Raw genomic sequence first — 19,999 nt, forward strand, 5'->3', positions numbered from 1 at the left:
AGCAGACTGCGGACTTTGACCGGTTCAGGACTGTAAAACAGAGCAGAGCTGCCGGCGAAAGGATGAGACGAACGTCATGTTTTCTGAGTTAATCTGTCATCAGAGCCACGGTCAGACTGAGACGCTGACAGCAGCTCGTCTATAACCTGCTGAACAGAACATGTTCAGTGTTTTTGTTGTTTCATGACGTTGGATCAACCATTCCTAATCATTCCACCCAGCGTTTGTTGTTTCTTTTTATTTAAAATGGCAGCTGGGTGGAAAGGTTATGAACAGTTAGTGTCTTACCTGTTGTGGATAGCTTCTTTTGAGCTACCACAGTTTTTTTATTATTATTATTATGAGCAGATTGACAAGATGACGGCGCACCTTTGCGTCACCTGCAGCTTCCCGTTGTTTACACGAAATACTAGAGTCGTTTCCGAGCGCAAATGGCAGCGGCAGCTAGCTGTGGCACTGTTGATGCACTCTTAAGCACTGATGGAGCGGTAAAACTCCGGTCTCGGTCTCAGTCCAAGAATGAAGCTGCACAGCGGTGTACGATGAGTCAGGGGTCAAAGGTCGCGCCTCCATTATTCACAGTGATGAACCTCCACACCGCCCTGTGTTGCCGACACTGTTTCATATAAAAGCGTCGCCGCTCTTAAAAACACACTTCTGAGTTGCCGTAGCAACACTTTTTATGGTTTTTTTATGATCAAATGTTTAAAATTGAAGGAGGAAAAATACATGTTTTTGGGCTGAAAGTTCTCCAGAAATGCAGGACCCCAAATCTCATCATCATAAAATAATGGCTAAAGATGAAGTCTGGAGATCCACCGTTTAGGAAGCTGGTGATTCTGGTGAGAAAGATAAGTATTAGGCTGATATTCTAAAGCTGATCTGTGTTCGGCTGATTTATCCAAACTGAGTTTTTAACAGACAGCCATCTACAGCAGGTAATATACTAACTGTTTGTAACCTGTTTGAACCCCACCTGTTGATGGTGAAGGGGAGAGAAGGTAAAAAAAAACGACAGAATGTTTGGTTGTATATTTTATTTTGATAATGCTGGAGCCCTGTTAGTTTAGAAACCAAACAGTGACTGTGATCTACAGAAGGGATCTGAGAGAACGAGAGGCGACGTGATGCTGAGGTCTTCTGAATCTAGAGACGAAGACTGATGAAACGCTGCATCCTGCTGGTGTCGCCGTCACTTCCTGTCCTCAGTGTTTGATGGTGATGCTCTTCACCTCCGTGAAGAAGTGATAGGAATCCTTCCCACCCTCCCTCCCCACGCCGGAGCTCTTCAGTCCTCCAAACGGCAGATTCAGATCTCTGACCAGCCAGCAGTTGGTCCAGATCACGCCGGCCTGCAGCCGCTGAGCCACCCGGTGAACCCGGCCCACGTCCCGGGACCAGACGGTGGCCGACAGGCCGTAACGCACGCCGTTTCCCCTGGCGACCGCTTCGTCCTCGGTGTCGAAGGGGCTGACGCAGGTGACGGGGCCGAAGATCTCCTCCTGCATGACGCGGGAGCCGTCGGCCACGCCCGAGATGACCGTGGCGGGCATGAAGTAGCCGGACCTGTTGCGCTCAGGGAGGTCCAGTTGGTCGACTCCCTCGCCGCAGTGGATTGTGGCGCCTTCTGATTTGGCGAGGGCGACGAAGCTACGCACCTTGTGATTGAAACACAGAGATGTCTCCAGAGTCGGTTTTGAAAAAAAAAAAAAGAAGAAGAAATTTCTCGAGCCTCACCTTCTCCAGGTGCTCTTTGCTGATGAGCGCTCCGTTGTCGCTGCTGGGGTCGGACGGAGCGCCGGTCTTCCACTTCCTGGCGGCCGCCACAAACTTCTCCAGAAACTCAGCGTAAATGCTCCTCTCCACGTAAATCCTGCTGGTGCACAAGCAGACTTCTCCCTGCGAGGAGGGGAAAAAAGGGAGAAGTTAAGAAGCAGGTACTTGAGCCGGCTCAGAAAGGCGACTCAGTCAAACCTAAAACATGGGCTAACACCCCCACCATGTGGACAAAACATGTCATTACACCCTCTTCAACAAACTAGCGATGGGAACAGCAGCTCCTTTGAGTGAACTGAATCACTAGAATCAGTTCATTAAAATGATTCATTCAAAAGATTCATTCACTGAATCCTCCGAATCCCCTCCTGCTGAACTCAACTAAACTAAGTAAGGAACGAATCAGTGAATAAAGTGATTTGGTTCAGTTCGTTCACTCAAAAGATTCGTTCATTTGAACAATTCATTCATGAAACGACACAACAACAACAAACAGTCGGTACCTGCCTTCATTGTATTGACCTGTGCCTTAAATCTACCACTAAAGAGATAACAAAACTAAAAAAAAATTAAATAAGAAACGTTTATGTTCTTTCACAGACTGACTGATGTTAGGATTCATCAGCCTGAATGGTCACCAAGGCAGGAAAATAAAGTCTCTGTGTCAAAAAAAAAAATCTGTTTTCTGCATCATATCTATGCCAGAGTTTTAAACCGAGATCGTTTTATGTTAAACGATGAGGGAGCGGGAGGCATTTTGGTCAAACGTCCCAACTAACATAGTATAATTAACCTCATGCTCAGGATGTGTGTTATGAACGACTCTCAGCTACTTCTGCGTCACATTTAGTCTTTTAGTGATAGGAAAAGTAAAAGAAAGAAGTTTTATGTCTGAGGAGAAAAATAAAACATAAATCCAGCAGAAGAGCCTCCTCCCAGCTCTGAAACACGGTGGTGGAAGTATAAAGGCATTTCTAAATTATAGAAACAAAATACAAGATCCGAAAAAAGTGGGTCACTGAGACAAACCTCCGTCCATGTTTGTCCTCTCACCTGGTTGTAAAAGCTGGAGCGGATGGTCGTCTCCACGCAGCGCTCCAGGTCTGCGTCGGCGAAAACCAGCGCCGGGTTTTTCCCTCCCAGCTCCAGGGAGAGCTTCTTACAGAAGGGGGCGCTGCGCTCGGTGATGCGCCGGGCCGTCGCCGTGGAGCCGGTGAAGGAGATGAGCGGGACGTCCGGGTGGCCGACCAGGGCGTCGCCTGCTCGGGGTCCGGTGCCGAACACGATGTTGACCACGCCCGGGGGGACGCCTGCGGCAGAAAGACAGCTACAGTCCCTGCCACTTCCTGTCCTGCCTCCTCGTTGGCATAACGGGCTACTAGTAAACATTCAAAGTGAACCTAACTAACTATGGTCAAAATGGGCCTGACTAGTTCAGCAGTCAGCATTTATTTTTATTTGTTTCTCCTTCATTTAAACAGGAGCGTCCGGCTGAGACAAAGGCTGACTGGAGCTCTGTAGGTAACTAGTAATGTCAAAATATGTCTCACTAGTGCTACTAGTAAACATTTTAGATCATACCAGTTAACTAGAGATTTCCTAGGAAGGTCAAAAATAGTCTTGAACTAGTCTACAAGTGACCATTTTGGGCTTTACTAGTTAACTAATACAGCCTAAAATATTTACTAGTTGCATTAATGAGACCAACTTTGGCTTTTGTGTCACTGGTATTACTAGTGAAGATTTTAGATCTTACTAGTTAACCTGTAAACATTTTAAACAAAAGTCAAAGTTGAAAATCACTTTATAACTAGTGTACATTTTAGGATTTACTAGTTTAGTTGAGAGGTCAAAATTAGGAGCACTAATCAATGTACCTTACTAGTTAACTAGTAAATCTGTACTAGGTATATAGTAAGGTCAAAATAGGCCTTAAATAATAAAAAAGTGAGCATTTTGAGCTTTACTAGTTAACTAATAAGCCTAACATATTCACTAGTTGCAGTAATGAGACTAATCTTGGCATTACTAGTTAACTAGTAGGTTTTTTTTGCTGCATATATAAAAACTTGTTAGCAAGTGTGCATTTTAAGTCTTAGTAGTTTAATTGCGAGGTCAAAATGAGTTGAACTCGTTGATCAATGGATATTTTGTAACCTAACTAGTTAAGTAGTCAGTCTGTTTAGCTACACTAGTTAACAAGTAAGGTTAAATTAGTCCTTAAATAATAAAAAGGGAGCATTTTGGGCTTTACTAGTTAACTAATAAGTCTAACATCGTCACTAGTTGCAATAATAAGACCAATCTTTGCATTACTAGTTAACTAGTAAAGTTTTTTTTAGCTGAAGTAGTCAACAATAAAGATATAAAAGCTTTATCTTAATAACTAGTGTACACTTTAAGTCTTACTAGTTTAGTTGTAAGGTCAAAATTAGTTAATCAACTAGTGGCTATTTTGTATCTTACCTGTTAACTAGTAAGTCGTTACGGCCACACTAGTTTATCGGGAGGGTCAAAGTAGGCTTTAAATAATGAAAAAGTAAGCATTTACTAGTTCAGTGGTTAAAGCTGCACTAGTCAACTAGTGTGTAAATTTGACCGTCACTAGAAGGACCAGTAGGTAGAATATGTGACGACTAGTTACCATGAGTTTTTGAAGCTCACTTGGTAACTAGTACAACACAGTTATTTACTAATTAGGTCCAGTAGCTTCTACTCCAACTAGTTAAGTGTCACTGGTTAGTTCCTGATGTTAAAGTATTGGGACCAAATATTCAACTAGAGCAGCAAAGTTGCCAACTAGTCGAGGAATGTGACCCCAGCCTTTAACGAAACTGAATAAATGCATAACTGCCTGCCATACGTGGACCCACCGGCCTCCTGCAGCAACTTGCAGAGCAACCACGCCGTCACGGAGGTCATCTCGCTGGGTTTGGCCACCACCGTGTTGCCCATGGCGACGGCCGGCGCGATCTTCCACGTCAGCAGATACAGGGGGAAGTTCCAGGGGCTGATGAGACCAGCTGCCACACACCAGCGATGGGAGGTTTCAGAGAAAACGCGCAGGTTTACACGGGTTACAGCGAACAAACAGGCCGAGCCTCTCACCCACGCCCACGGGGCAGCGGACGGTGTAGTTCAGGCAGCCGGCGTGCTCCATCTGGCTGCAGTCGGTGGTGTGGTACAGCACGGACGAGGCGAAGTAGCGGAAGTTGTACGCAGATCGAGGGATGTCCACCGTCCGAGCAAACGTCAGGGTTTTACCTGCGAGGGGGGGGGAAAGAAAATCAGCCGCCTCATCTTCAGATGCTCAGATGGTGGCGGATAAAGGGTTAAAACTGCCCCACTTCCACCCCCAGGTTCAGATGATCAAAATGCTTTTCGGACACATTATTTACAAGAATTTCCTCCCTCGTTTGGTTTCATTCACCCTTTTTTACTTCCGCCCAGGACCTGAGGTTTTGTTTGTTTGTTTGTGCACAAGATTACTGAAAAAAGTTTTGGCTTTTCGTGAAATTTTCAGGAAACGCCAAACATGGAACATGGAACAAGGGATTTGATTTTGGCGTCGATCCGGTCAAATGCCAAGGTCACAGTTGTCCTAGTGCTCTAATGTAGGGCCAGTTGGACACCTCGTGGGCCGAGGGTGATGCCTATTGATTTCAAGGTCACGGGGTCAGAGGTCTTTGTTATCTCCACCGATGGTTATGGTTCGTTTGTGTCCGTTGGTTTGTTTATCTGTCTGTTTGAACTAATGAACAGATTTGGGTGAAATCTTCAGGAACTGTTGGGGTTGTCACAAAAAAAAAACCCAACAGATTACATTTTGATGGTGATCCAGATCCGGATCCAGATTCTTTATCGACCCTACAGCCTTGGTGGAGGTCTGCGCTCTCCGACTGCCTCTAGTTCTGGTCTATGTTTTCCCTGTCAGCAGCTGTTCAGACCTCCCACCTTTAGTTTACTTTATGAAGTACTTTTGGGCTGAAAGGTGGCAGGAGGTCTTGAAAAAAGGAAACGTTGTAGTTCAGGAAGTAGCCCCAGGCAGGTTCGCCTTGGCAGTGACTAATGCTTGGAGGGTACTACGAAACTTTGTGAAACTAGCCCTAATTTCTGAGCGTTTGCTTCCAGACATCCAGATGTTGTTGCAGTTTGTTTTTTAAAAAAGCGACACGTCCCCAGTCCTGCCTGAAGCGTCTGGTACCTTGGTCCTTGGACTCGGCTCGGACGAACTCCTCCACGTTGGCGTCGATCAGATCAGCCAGCTTGTTGAGGATGTCGGCCCGCTGCTGCGGACTGCAGGCCGACCAGTCGGGGAAGGCCTCTTTGGCCGCGTCCACCGCCGCGTCCACCTGCGGGCATCAGACGTCACATTTCACACAACGGACACACACACTCTCTCTTCGCTTTAACCTTTGCCGTTAACTGCTGGCGTCAGCCCTCTTCGCCGGCGACGTTTTGTCACATTGGGTGTAAAGTTTCTCAGTGTGTATTTGTGTTTACAGGAGACTGAAGTGTCCACCTCAGAGCTCTTTAAGCAGATAAGTCAACCCGGTCCCTCAGAAGACATCTGAGTCCTGTTTTCTGTGTATTTACAGCTCAGGTAAAAACTCCAAACTCATCTAGACATTCAAAGCAATTAGCTCGGAGTGCAAATAGATGCTGAGGTTTTAAGTTTTTATTTCAGTCTCCTGCTGTCTGGAAAACCGTGTCTGGACCTCTAGTGGTCCCTAAAACAGGGAGAAAAAAGTAATAACTTCTTTTAAACCTGCGTCCTGATCTCCCAAACATGACTCAGCTTTTCTCTTAACGAGACCTTCGCCGTTAACTTTAACTCACTGCAGTTTCGTCCTGTGTGAACAAATAAGTGAAAGGTTTCCTGAGGCGTGTTTAATGATTACTTTGCTGTTGACTCTGCAAAGAGCAAAGGTGCTTCCCTCTTTGAGCATCTTGACTTTTAATCGAGACAAAATGCCTCCAAAGTCCTAAAACGCGAGCGGTTCCTGGACCGTCCGGTCAAATGTTCTAACGAGTTAAAGATACTTAAAGATATGACTTCTCTGTAAATGTGATCAGGTTACAGTGGGTATAGGTTAGTGTTCTCAGAAAAGGAAAGTCGGAAAGGATCGGTGTTGGCGAGGCGGGCCCACCTCCTCCTTGCCGCTGTCCGGTACCCTGCAGTGGACCTCTCCGGTGGAGGGGTCGTAGGAGTCCACGTGGCTCCTACAGGGGGTGAACTTCCCTCCGATGAAGTTCTCCAGGACCAGAAGAGGGGGCTGTTCCGAGCTGTTCTGCATGGCCGCAGTCGAGGACGAAACCTTCCGAAGCTCCCAAAGAAACGAACCGCAAGAACCTAAAAGTGGCGTCCACCGCTGCAGGTCAGGATCTGAAACGTTAACCGAACTTTGCCCCCCGACGGATCCTCCCACAGGGTGGTGCTGCAGCGGCAGTGGAGACTGATCTTAAATGATTAGTGATTAACGCTGCAGCTCCTGGGAAGAATTAAGATAAAGTAGGTGGTTTTGTTTCTTTTTTTTTTTTTTTATAAGGAACAAATCTTCGTCTAGTTAACAGATTAGATCAAGTTAAGTCCTGGTGTTCAGAGTTTTATTCTGTCTGTTAGCGCCAAGTTGCTGCTGTTTACTGCTCAGCAGCCGAGTCGGTGGCGATTGACAGGTGAGACGAATTCTGGGAAAAGAAAATCGGGAGTTTCTGAAGGTGAAGGAGTGAAATATTCTGAGGAGAACTGCCTTTCCGTCCCCGTCGACTTCACATTCATGGCTTGCAAGAGCAGGCGGCAGCGGCAGCTGGCTGTAGCAACCTCTGGCGCAACCAAGAGGGCCTGCAGTCGGAATATCTGGATATTTCTGGCAGAACAATAAAACCGATGGCTCTGTAAAGGTTTCTGAGGCTACGTTCACTCTGCAGGTCTTAATGAGCTCATCTGATGGTTTTGCGTCGGAAACGACGTCCACAGTTTACAGTTTACAGAAGTAAACATGGACGCTGCGAGTGTTAGTGTGTGTGTGTTGATTCTGAAGTTGCCGTTCAATCAGGGCTAACTGTCCATCCAAACTATAAAAGACAAGAGAAGACGGAGAAGAAAAAGAGCCCACATGTTAATGATGAGCTTTTTGTTGCCTCTGAGCAGAAACACGTGTGGATGGAGAGACGGAGCAGAGAGCGGTGGAACTTTAACGCGAGGGACCTCCGTCCTTTCATTCGACATGAACGTCCACACTGCGGTCAATGTCAAAGACCTGGGTCAGACAGGGAAAAAGTCGGATTTGTCACGTTCAGACTGACGTGAAAACATCCAATATGTGTTGCAAAAGGAATTAGGTTGCATTTCCCTGCAGTGTGAAGGTAGCATAAAACAGTGTTTGCAGGAACCTTTGAGACGGCAGCAGAAAGATGGCTGAAGCGGCGCCGCTTCCTCCAAGTGTCCAAAACCGAAGCCAAAGATGTCCGTTTCTGGAGCCCACTGCCTGTTCCGTCGACACGCCCTCCCGACTTGCTGTGACGCTGTCGGTCAGTGCAGTGACGATACGATCCTTAAAGCCTCAAACAACTAACTGCTAATTAAACGCATTTTAAAAACTCCTATCTGAACACAGCAGCAACAGCTGGAAAGGTGAATTTTTGTTTCCTGCTCAGGAAAAATGTCCTTTTTGTTTACCTGGAGGAGCGGGACTTAAAGCCTGTACTGCTGCCAACCCAGTAGGGGGCGCTCATCCACGGCAGCCTCAACTTCCACCTTCCAGTCCTGTTTGCAGTTAAGAGTTTATCTCAATGACAGCTGTTTGGTTTGGGCTCGGAGTCGCTGTTCGATTCAAATATTTCTCCAAACCGAACATCTGCAACAGGTAAGATATTAATTGCTCGTAACGTTTCCGCAGAATCCTACTTCAAAAATAAATCTGAACTATCCCTTTAAGTACAGAGCAGAAATATCAAAAACTACAGCATTATTTACCCTGTGGAAACATTAAAAAATGGCCTGTTTATATATCCTACCTGAAAAGTAAAATTTAAAAAAGAAGTAATTTAACTTTAACAGATTTACTTCCTGCTCAGCTTCGGTCTGAGCTCAATAATCCCGTCTTCTAAAAAATATAATTAAAAGCTACATAGAAATAAGCCTAACAGCTTTTTAAAAAATGTTTAAAATGGAAACTTCTGAAGCTGCCCAGTCATTAGTGACTCAAAATCGATTTTCAGTCTTTCCTGTTTTTTTTTCTTTCAGGATTTTTTTGTTTGTTAGTTTGTTTGTTTTTGCAGACCTGGAGCAACAGCAGAACAAACGTCAACAGGAAACAGAAAATCAAGCGTCGCGCTCTCGTTTTATTTTTACAGAACGTCTTGATGCGTTTCGTCTCCCCCCCCCGGTATGTCAGAGGACGAGGCGGCAGCGTGTCCTCGCCGTGGTGCTTTCCGCTCTTGTGAAAGACCAGCTGCGGTTGTGTCACTTCTACAGCTGACAGGAAGCGAGCGCCGCCTCGTCTCGACGTGAAGAACCGAACGGATGCAGGGCGGGAAAGAAAAACTGAAACTCGGTGCGCGGACATGCCATGCCATAAATCTGACATAGGACGGGTGGTTTTTTTGTTGTTTTTTTCCCCCTTTCACTGGTAGAATCAGTTAAGACCAAAAACCAAACATAATATTACTGGTTTTTTTAAATCAAACTAAAAGCTGCTGATGTCAAATTCATTAAACATCCCCTGATTTCAAACAAAAACACCAAAACCATCAAATCAAGTCAGGAAAATCAGCCCTTAAAAATCGCTCGTTTGTTGCTTTAACTCATCATTTTGTCTTCATCTCCAACTTTTTTCCTTTTATAAATGACCGCCTGGTAAAGACAGCAGGCATCACTTCCTCTCAGTCATGCAACTTAAAAACACTTTTGGCAAACACTAACAAGCCTTTATCACGAAGTCCCAAGTGAGATATGGGTTCTGTCTTTTAGGGTTTTTTTATTTTCCGTTCGGAGAAAAATGAAATACGGCGACGGAAAAACTTGGTTTTGTTCATTAGCTGAAGTAAAGCAGCGAGTCACCCAGATCGAGAACGCAGTGATATTTTTGTTTTGTTTTTTTAAGTCTGATGTGGTGGAGAACAGAGACGTGGTTGGTGTTTGTGAAGTTTAGTGTAGGACAAAGCAGTCAGGTGGAGGACTGGATGCAGGAAAGCGACGCTCCGACTCCTCGGGCGGCCTCTCCTGGAGCTTTTTGTTCGGGGTTTCTGGCAGCGAAAAGTCTTGCGCCTTCATTCTTTGATCTGCGGCGAAGAGAAGCGGCAGAACATCAAACCCTGTCGTGACGGCTCGACCTGGACGGCGGCTGCGTTTTCTTTTATTTTACCTCCGTGACGACCCCCGCGGCGATGGTGGAGCCCACGTATCGCAGCATGAAGCGGCCCAGTTCTTTGTAGTCCTTGTAGAGCTCTAAAGCCACCGGCCTCTGGGTCTGGACCTCCACGACAGCGTTCATGCCTTTACTCAAACACCTGAACGGGAACGACACCGAAGAGGTGAGCAGATCACACCTACCTGAGGTTCAGTCGTACAGGTGAGAACCTGATACGTCAGGATTATTTCTAAGCAATCAGGGACTAAAAGATGCCAACTGTTCTGACCACACGGATCGGGCCGCGCTGTGGTTTTAATCAGGGAAACCCAACGGAGGAGTAACTCTTTGTGACTGACGCAGAGATTTAGAATCGAAAATCAGAATCCGACGTCGCCAAAAACTCACTTTGGCTTCTTCTTGAGCACCTCGCCGCTGCTCTTGTGCAGAACGCTGATCAGTTTCCTGATGGTGGCCGGCTCGCTGACCGTCTGGTAATGCAGCAGCACCTGCGGAGAGTAGACGCGGGGGGGGGGTTGCTGTTAGGAAGGACAAACGCCGGCTGTGGAATCAAACAGCAGCACAAACCAGCGTCTGGTTGAGTTTCAAACCGATTTTTTTTCCCCGGTTTTAGTCAGAGCTGATGAAGAAGAGATTTCAGCTCCATCTGTGTTAGACTTGAACATGCAGAACCTAAAAGCCTGATGTGTATTTATACATGCAGATATAGATCAGCATGTGAGGACGTACAGCAACCTTTAGGAAAACAAAATGTTAAAAATTAAACAAGCTTTCCTTGAATGAATGCATATCGCCCGCCAGCTTCTGTCCCAGAGTTTTACACGTGATCACATGATCTGTCGGTGCTCAGAGCATGTCCTGGGAATGACTCTCAGCTACTACCACACTAAATATTAGCTTATTATCTGTAATATTAACTCAGTTATGCATATTTTTCTGTTTGCTAAGGTCGATTAGCTGCGCCGGCCATCTTGAATTGTGTTGACTCCAAATGTTAATTTGCTGTAGATGTGCATCCAGTGATTCTGCCTCTGGTTCACAAGTTATTTTACTAACAAACACAAAGACAATTACATACAATATGGCGGCTATTTCTCGCCGGGCGATAACTTTGGTGGAAATGACTGCATCCACTCTCGTTTCTGAGCAAATTAAAACATTAAGTTATAACTCATGTGAGGAGGGGAAAATGAAGTGCTATAACAGCAGTCATGTCATCGCGGCTCGAGAAAAGAAGTTCTGTTCGTTTGGGACTCTTACTGGGAAGCCTTGCGTGATGGGAACCTCAATGCTGAAGAGGAGGATCCTGGCTCGGAACCGGGTACAGGCCCGAATCGGCTCCTTTGGGTGGCAGAACACGCAGCCGGCACTCGAGGGAAGCAGACAGAACGATTTGCATGGAGAGCAGAGCAACAGTAAAACATTCAAAGCAGCAGATTGGGCTGCGTTACGACTCATATAAACCCGAACGGAATGGGCCGACTGCGAGCTCCCATTTTGGGAAACGTTCGCTCTGCCGTTTGTCTTGTTTTCATCTGTTTACTTTATCTTGATGATGTCCATGCCGGTGACGGTGAGGCTGACGTGATCTCCTGCTGCAGCCCAGTCCAGAGCCTCATCGTGGAGGGTAATTCCTAAAGAGACCACAGGGGGGCAGTGTTTAGCTGTACCACAATCATTAACAGCTGCAGAAATTTTTTTTAAAAAACTGATGCAGGTGGAATTTAAACTAATAAGTCAGTAAATTTGCATGTTCCTAATGCTCGTAACTGTTGCTGGTTTATTGAGGATGTTTATGCCCCATCTAAGACCAATAATTGCTCAGAGAGACTGCAACCGAGCAGCCACAGCCTACACGTGCGTACCTTTAACAGTGCAAGTTTCATTGGGCGGCATTGCCAGAATTTTGTCTCCAGTCTGAATAAAACCAGCTTCAATCTTCCCTGTAACACAGAAGCCTGAACCCTGGTCTGCAGAGAGAGAGAGAGACAGAGAGAGAAATATAAAACAATCGCAAAATGACCCAAAACGAGGAGGGGCTCGTTAACACAATCTGCTGGCGTTTACCTTTGAACACGTCTGAGACGCACAGTCTGAAAGGTTTGTCTACGGACCTCTGAGGGGCTTTGAACGCATCTTTAAAGAAAGAAAAAAGGAAACAAAGGTCAGAAGAAGAGGAAATAAACAATGAGTGGCAGTAACGTGTAGTAAACATTGTGAAAGCTCTGATGGCGTGTGGGCATTGAATCATTTTCCCTGGTACTGTACTGAGAATGGAGGGTCAGCATTTTATTAATCATGGGACAGTAAAAGACGCATGTAAAACTCTGCAGAAACAGCAACTCATCGGAGTCGGACGGAGCTGCAGGGAAGTGGTGCTCAGCTGGTCGATATCCTCTCCGGACGAGCTCATCTGTCGCAATAATGTTTCCGACAAAATGCTGCAGAGCCTTTAAACTCTATCAGCACTTATAGGTGGGAAGTACAGTACATGGGAACAAGGTATTTCTCACTAAATACTAAAAAAAAGATGCAAATTACTGCACTCAGCACAAAACTGCAAAAATAAAATGACATCAATCTCAGTCTGGATGAATAATATAAATTTAAAGACTTTCAGATCAGACAGAAACCAAAACGTTAGACCTCAGAGTTACTGAAACTGGTGTCGCTGCAATTATACGATGTTTCTTTGCATCGTTTTCTCTGGTTCTGGCACCGGAAGCCTAAACATTACAGCACAAGAGCTGGCACACCAGCAAGCTGTGTAGAAGCAGAGAAATCTTTTGATCGAGCGCTCAGCTTAGCTGCTGATTCAGGGTTTACGACTGTTGCCCCTTTCGTGTTTTCCCTTAAAAAAAAATAAAAATAAAAAATAATAGCCATGTGCACGTGGTTGGTGAAATAAAGTCCCCTCGCCCCGAGTCCTGCAGCTAAAAACACGACTACTGGAACAAGGGCTTCAGGTACAGAGACGTGTGCTGCTGCTAAATCTGCAAACCAGTCATTTTTGCAGATTTTTTTCAAACATGTTTTCTTGTCATTAGTTATTTCACGCCGTAACGTAACGGTGTGCGAGGGGGGAGTAGGCGGGACTTAAAGCCCCACATCCTGCGTGCACAGTTCCAAAAATACAACATGGCAGCTCCCGTAAACTTGGTCCTGCTGGCTACCATTCCCAACGAGAGAAGGCGAGGATACGAGGTCTGGTATTAGAGTACAAACAAAAAAAAGATTTTTCGCCCGTTTTAACTAGACTTTATTCCTAAATCACTGCCCGTCCCTAACTGACTTTTAAGCATGCTTTAACCTACGTCAAAGGCACCGTTTAGCTTTTTCTTTATTAAAAGTTGCACATCTTGTTGCCAAAGTGATAACGAGAACCAAAAAATGTAGCAGAAAGGTCCGCCGGGGGCCCTGACGTCCTGAGGTCAGAACAAAGTGATGCTGCAATCAGCTGCTCTGATGGAAATCTGACCGCAAACCGACCGCCTTCCTTCCTGTTTTGTCTACATTTAAAGCTCAAATATTCCTCCGACTGCAGTTATTTCAGAACAACCTTTTCTTTTGTATTTGCTGTATTTGAAAAGCAAAAACACCTGTTTTTTACCATTTTATTAATTATCTTCAGCCTGTGTAAAGCTCCTTTAAACAGATTTATTTTATGAATGTGCTGCATGGAGGGATGACCTGCCTTTGTGGACAATAAAGTACATGTTGAGCAGCTGAAACTAACTCTGTAGGAGGGGGAAAAAAAAGAAATCATTTAGCTGTTTCATGCTCTGAGTTGGTAAACACGCCAACAGTTTCAGCCAGATTTGAATAAATATTCTTCCTGCATGGTTGGGAAACGCAGCAGGCAAACCACAAAGCAGTGCTATTACTGTCTTAGTGTGATGATTTCAACCTTTACTTTGTGTTTACACTTTTTAAAAGCTAGTTGCAGCTAGCTAAGCTAAACGGCAAAGATTAGCAATTAGCTGGCTCAAAAACAAACAAAGACAAACACGCCTGTCGCTCGAACAACAACCCTGATCACGTGTCAAGAGTTGGAGCACAGACAAGGTTTTCACTAGTGACCTTGAAATCAATAGGGATCATCCTGGAGCCTTGAGGTGCCTAGCTACGCGGTTTGATATTCCTACTTTACACAGTTATAGATTTAGAGCGCAGACAAGGTGGTCACAAAAGGGTCACCTGTGACCTTGACCTTTTACCCTGTGACCTTGAAATCAATAGGGATCATCCAGAACTCATGAGACGTCCACCTGTGCAGTTTGACATTTCTGAGTTAAAGGGTTATTAATTTAGAGCTCGGACCAGAAATTGTCCCATTAACTAATTTCTAGCTTTTGGAGCTAATCTGCTTTATTTTTCCACAGGAGGAGCTCGTTTCTGGATGCTGAAGGGCACCTAAAATAAATAAAGCGTGTGGAATACCGATCTGCTCCAGCAGGCTGGCTCCAGAGTACCAAGACGTGAGCTCCGGTACTGAACTCCTGACGGTGAGGTTTTCTCCTGACAGGCCGCTGGTGGGGACGTAGAAAACATCTGAGTCCTGGAACGGGGAAAATAAATAAATAAATAAAAGAAACAAAAGGGCTGGACTATACTGCATTTAGCTACGTATTCCTGAACAGAAAACGACCTCCAAACGACCAAATTTCTGGATCCAACTCTGCTGAGAATTTCCCGGGAATTCCCTTACCTTGAATCCGGCCTGCTTTAGGAAATGGCCCAGTTTGGAGGTGATTTCTTGGAATCGCTCTTGTTGCCAGTTCACCTGATTTGTAAACACACACACACACGCACTTACTTTAAAATAAGGAAATACAAACAAGGAGAACGTTTCCTCTTCGGCTCAGCTTTGAAATGGAAATGAGGCGACAACATAACAGGGATTGTTGAAATTAAAAACAACACACTCTGCCCTCCTGTCCTGATGGGAGCATTTCACCGAGCATCTTTGACCAGGAAACCAACTACTGCATGCTCTGTTTACTTCAGCAAACAATCTTTAACATAAACATTCATAAACCCCACTTAAAGGATCGGTTTCGACAGTTTTGAACCAGCAAACGTCTCTTAGGTTTTACTCTGTCATGTAAAATTCCTGCAGGTGGAAATTTCTTATATTCAATTGTTTTTTTGACGTTAATCAAAAGCCAGTTGGTAATTAGGAAGATAAATTATAAAAAGGAGTACGAAATGTTAATTTGGTTTGAACGCTGTTTGAAACTGCGTCAAGAAAAAAATCTAAAGAAAAATCAACCTGGCAAAAACGATGGAGAATGTTCTTTTAATTGTTTAATTGTGTATAACAAAATAAATTAGTTGCTTTTTTTTTTTTAGATCAAGTAGAGGATTATAATACGGATTCACTCAATTCTAAGAATTATGGGATCACTCAGTAACCTGTAAAACAAACACCTGCATCCGACTGAATCTGCCGATTTATCTCCGGTAAAGAAGAGAGCTCACAGCTTGGCCGCCTGGAACACCTCCTTACAGAGGCGGCCATGTTGGATCTCTGAACCACCTCAGCTGGCTCCAATCCACGCGGAGGAGCAGCGGCTCCCAGGTAACCAAACACCTCACCCTATCTGTAAAGGGAGAGCCCAGAGACCCTGAAGAGAAACCTCATTTCCATCATCTTTTGCATATCCTGTTTATTTACTACGTGGACGGCACATTTTGTCTTCTTTTGACTTTTCCTATTATTGCCTTCATGTGTGACTCATGTGCGCTCCGCAGGGCACGAGAGGAAAAAAAAAACAGAGTTTTGGTGGTTTCTACAGTGGAGTGGCTTCAGTTTGCCTGGTTGTTCTAGAAAATGGGGGCTTTTTTTTTTTTTTTCAATCTGTCTGTTTGTAAGTTTTATAAATGAGTCAATCAAAAAGTGCCCTGTAAGCACATGTGATGTTATTTTGCTGTTTTGTGCTTACATTTCATGTACTGAACCATCAGGAAGTTGTTTTAGGCAACACAGCAGTGATGACTTATTTTTTCTTACTTTTTTTTTTTTAATGTATGCAGCTGCCTTCATGACTAAACTATCGATGCAGACTCGTGATTTTTTTTTTTTTTTAAGAAGAAAAATTTCTCCAAACAAGGTTTTTAACATCTGATTTTGATTGATCCTTCAAACAAGTGAATGACGCAGATCTTCACCGTTCCACAGGCGCTCAGAGAGGGTGGGACGCCAGGAGGACGGTCAGAATGAACGAGGCTGCTTTATCTACAGATCAAACTCTTAAAGGGAAAACGTGGAGGACGTATTCGTCCAGCTGACAGACCCTACGTTACCCCGTTCACGCTCCCACCCGCAGCTCTGACCTGGTCCATCTTGTTGACGGCGACGGCCAGCTGGGTGACGCCCAGCGAGCGCACCAGCAGCGCGTGCTCTCTGGTCTGACCGCCGGCTTCGAAGCCGGCCTCAAACTCCCCCCGGCTGGCGTCCACCACGAGCACCGCCACGTCCGCCTGGAGGGAGAGGAGAAACGAAGCGGGAGGCGCGAGGAAAAAAAAAAAACTGAGTACTTTCAAATCCCCCGAACTGACAGCAGAAATATACAGATATCAAAAACGCTGCTTTAGATCAACGGTTCAGAATATCAAGACAAAAATCACAATATTACCCGTTTTTTACCAGATCTTAAAACTAAGCAAATAAAAGCTGAAGTGGACAACGGATTATCCTCGTTATTTGTTGAAGGAAAGAAATAAAAGCTTGGCGAGTAACGGAGCGATAATCCCGATCACGTCGACGATCAACAAGTGTGGCGACGACCCGGATAAAGTCAAGACCTGTAAATATCTGCAAAACACTGAGACGGGACCTGAGAGAGCAACAGCGTGCAAATCTCATGATCTGTACGTTTTCCTGTCTGTTAGCAAAACACCTCGCGACCGAATGGGCAGACGATTTTAAGCAAAACTCTCAGAAAGCAACACCCGGACCCGGACGAGGTCACGCATTGCGTCGTTTTCATGGTTTGACCTAAACGGCTCTAACTCTGACTCTTTCATCATCAGAAGATTTTAGCTTAGTTGGTATAATAAACAGCAGACAACAGGCTCAGCCTTTTTATCGAAAGCAATTTCTTAAAAGGAGTCGGCTGAAAATCCTCCGCAGCAGCAATGTGAAAAAGACCAATAAAGTCATTATTACGGTTTTATTATGCTTAGACATAAGTCAAATAACAGAGGGTGTGCTTTCTCTTTTAGATGATGTGTGCTGCTTCTCTGTTAGAAATATTAAAGAAAAATAAGTCAGCTTCTATTAGTTGTCAAAACGTCGCTCATGAACGCATTGGATATAACATCGTCTGATGCTTTACAGCTCACGAAGCCGCCATGACTAAGGAGTTTACCTGAAACAGAAACCCCTTACTCACTACACGAATGAGGTCGAACGTGATGACAGTCAGAAAGAAAAAGGAGAAATTACATCCATTTTCTAAAATAGAGACAGCCAAGCACACCCAAAGAAAAAAAAAAACACCTCGTGACATCCACACCCAAAACCACAAACGCTGAGCTGAAGGGTGTGGAGACGTGTCGGCGTACGGGGCGCAGGGTGGGGCGGACGCCATTTTAATCTGAAGGTTTGTGCCAAAGAGCTGCTGGAGGACGGATTAAAGGGACATTTCCTCGTGTATTATATGATATATGCTTCAAATATCACGTCTGTTGTGGTTTTTCTGGTTTTAAAAGTCATTCGAACGGCGGCACTTTGAAACGAGTCACTTTCTGTGCCCCAGAGGCTGCCGCCGTCCGTCCCGTCCCGCTCGGCTCGGCTCGGCTCGGCGTACCTGCGCGGCGCCTGTGATCATGTTGGGAATGAAGTCTTTGTGTCCCGGGGCGTCCATCAGAGTCACCACTTTGGAGTTCGTCTCGAACTTGGTCATGCCCACGTCCATCGTCACGCCCCTGGAGACAAAAACACAAACGGGTTCGGGGGTTTCTGACACGAATGAAAAAAAAAAGATGAACAGAGGCGGACAGATGTTCTTGGTACCGGTCCAGTTCGCTTCATTTCTCTTCTGAAGTGACTCGGTTAAAAGAACTTGTCTAATGTAATCTGCAAGCCTTTAGTTTGTGATAAATAAACAAATAATTGTGACAGACAGTACCATTAAAGAGACTAATAATCTGTGCATCATAGCCCTGTTTCAAATTAAGCATTTGACCTTAAGTAGAGTCACAGGCGGCTTACAGAGCTCCATGTTATAAAGCTTAAGGCTAAAGGATCATCTCCAAGCAGCTTCATGTTCCTCTGACCACAGCTGCTGTGGCCAACCTCCCAGGAAGTGGACGCAAGAGGAAATGCGACCCCAGGCTGGTCAGTTAGCGCAAATGGTGGAAAAAGGGAACCATCCAGAATCATTGGAGCGAGCTGAATCTCAAGGTCAAGGTACATCACTTCCTGATCGCGCCACGCAGCGTATCTCGAATCATACTGGACTTCATGAAACCTGACTCTCAGACGGCTCAGATGCTGGCAAAAAAAAAAAAAAAGGCAAACTTGAATCCACCAAAATGCATCACATCAGTTCTGTTTTTTTATGATTGTTGTGTTGCTCCACGTCTGTCTGCGTTTATGTACAAAACGGGAGAAAAAAAAAAAAAAAAAGGAAATGCTGCTGCTCATACGGTGTTTAAATGCCTCATAGGTGTTTTAGTTGTTTTTTTCTTCTTTCTTCAATATCAACATTGATGAGAGCCGCAGGTGGGCGCGGCTCTCCAATATTATGAATCTACTTTAGAAGTTAGTGATAAGTGTCTATGTATTCCCACCCAAGACACTTTCTGTTTCTGCCATATTTCGCTTCCGTTTCACTCTCGTGACAACAACAGAGAGGGGCGGGCAGCAGCACTCTGTCCGTGCCGAACCATTAAAAGTCGAATTTGATGAGCATCTGCGCCTCGTCTTCAATGTCTCAAAATAAAAGGTGATCCAAAAAACAACCAATGTGCTAAAAAAATTAAATAAATTGGTGTCAGTTTTCGCTTCGTGTGCACTTTTACCTGTCCCTCTCCTCGCCGGTTTCATCCAGAACCCAGGCGTAGGCGAAGGAGGCTTTTCCCGCCTTTTTGGACTCCTGCTCGTACTTGTGCATGGTGCGCTTGTTGACGTTACCCAGCAGATAGAGCAGGTGGCCCATCAGCGTGCTCTTACCCGCGTCCACGTGACCTGCGGGAGGGGGGGGGAGAGAAGAAAGGAGTCGAGGAGTTCGGAGGGTTAAAGAAAAGCGTGGCTGCGTCTTCATAAGGGAGGAAATAAAAAGGATAGGGGACTAGGAAGGACGTGCCGATAATGGTAAGGCACGCATGGTGAGGGGAAAACAGGAAACAATAAGAACTGCACAAGCGAAGGGAGGCAGACAGACAGAAATGGGAACAAGGATCGAGGGTAACGGAGGGGAGGGGGAACCGTGGTAACACCAGAGAGGTTTCACACTATGGGAAACTAGAATCATCTGCGCTTCTGAAACTACCAAGTCACATTTTCTGCTCCAACTGAGAACGAGAAAATATGATTGAGCAACTGTGCCAGTGTGCAGTTCACTGAGACGTGCGCACCAAACATGGACATGAAAAGTCTCTGAATGTGAAGGAGTCACAAAACGGAGCTGCAAACCTTCCGTTAATTCTCCTTTTAGCATCTGTTTTCAGTGAGAAAGTGAGCCTAGCCAAAGTGTGCAGCTTTTGTGCGCTGGATTCAGTCATACCGCGATGAAAAAAAAACCCAGCATATTTTCACGCAGTTTTCCTGCAATTTTGAGTCGCCGGCTGGCCTCCAACCAGTCGCAGCCCAGTGAGACGCCGCCTTAGAGTCCCCCCCCCCC

At 45.3% G+C, this 19,999-nt stretch overlaps 2 protein-coding genes across 5 annotated transcripts in view; both read right to left on the reverse strand.

Annotated features, from left to right (window-relative positions):
* Positions 1–1,020: 1,020 nt before the first annotated feature.
* aldh8a1 (aldehyde dehydrogenase 8 family, member A1) lies at positions 1,021–8,953 on the reverse strand. Its single transcript, XM_017427306.3, has 7 exons — positions 6,927–8,953; positions 5,981–6,128; positions 4,885–5,040; positions 4,650–4,799; positions 2,830–3,086; positions 1,738–1,899; positions 1,021–1,658 (listed from the first exon to the last, which is right to left on the reverse strand). Exons 1-7 carry the CDS (start codon positions 7,071–7,073, stop codon positions 1,206–1,208), a joined length of 1,473 nt encoding a protein of 490 aa, XP_017282795.1. The 5' UTR covers positions 7,074–8,953; the 3' UTR covers positions 1,021–1,205.
* A 147-nt stretch (positions 8,954–9,100) lies between these two features.
* Positions 9,101–19,999, reverse strand: part of hbs1l (HBS1-like translational GTPase) — a 24,277-nt gene continuing 13,378 nt past the window's right edge. For 2 of the 4 annotated variants that reach the window (XM_037981535.1, XM_037981536.1), the window contains 12 exons: positions 19,179–19,344; positions 17,963–18,080; positions 16,455–16,631; positions 14,857–14,931; positions 14,589–14,706; positions 12,216–12,284; positions 12,014–12,118; positions 11,692–11,782; positions 11,409–11,517; positions 10,536–10,636; positions 10,143–10,287; positions 9,101–10,059 (listed from right to left, as the gene is read on the reverse strand). In XM_037981535.1, the coding sequence (XP_037837463.1) occupies positions 10,048–10,059; positions 10,143–10,287; positions 10,536–10,636; positions 11,409–11,517; positions 11,692–11,782; positions 12,014–12,118; positions 12,216–12,284; positions 14,589–14,706; positions 14,857–14,931; positions 16,455–16,631; positions 17,963–18,080; positions 19,179–19,344 (1,286 nt within the window). In that variant the 3' untranslated portion in view covers positions 9,101–10,047. Of the gene's footprint in view, positions 10,060–10,133; positions 10,288–10,535; positions 10,637–11,408; positions 11,518–11,691; positions 11,783–12,013; positions 12,119–12,215; positions 12,285–14,588; positions 14,707–14,856; positions 14,932–16,454; positions 16,632–17,962; positions 18,081–19,178; positions 19,345–19,999 lie in introns of those variants that run through there. The other 2 variants (XM_017427302.3, XM_017427304.3) reach the window with 2 other exon arrangements.

Source organism: Kryptolebias marmoratus, linkage group LG19 (assembly GCF_001649575.2).
Source record: "Kryptolebias marmoratus isolate JLee-2015 linkage group LG19, ASM164957v2, whole genome shotgun sequence".
NCBI classification, from domain to species: domain Eukaryota; kingdom Metazoa; phylum Chordata; class Actinopteri; order Cyprinodontiformes; family Rivulidae; genus Kryptolebias; species Kryptolebias marmoratus.

Excerpts from the sequence above, each read along its gene's own strand:
- aldh8a1 (XM_017427306.3), bottom strand. The coding sequence starts at position 7,073 with ATGCAGAACAGCTCGGAACAGCCCCCTCTTCTGGTCCTGGAGAACTTC. Across the intron at positions 3,087-4,649 it reads CAAGTTGCTGCAGGAGGCCG|GCGTCCCCCCGGGCGTGGTC; the intron begins GTGGGTCCACGT and ends TTTCTGCCGCAG. Across the intron at positions 1,900-2,829 it reads GCTCCAGCTTTTACAACCAG|GGAGAAGTCTGCTTGTGCAC; the intron begins GTGAGAGGACAA and ends CCCTCCTCGCAG.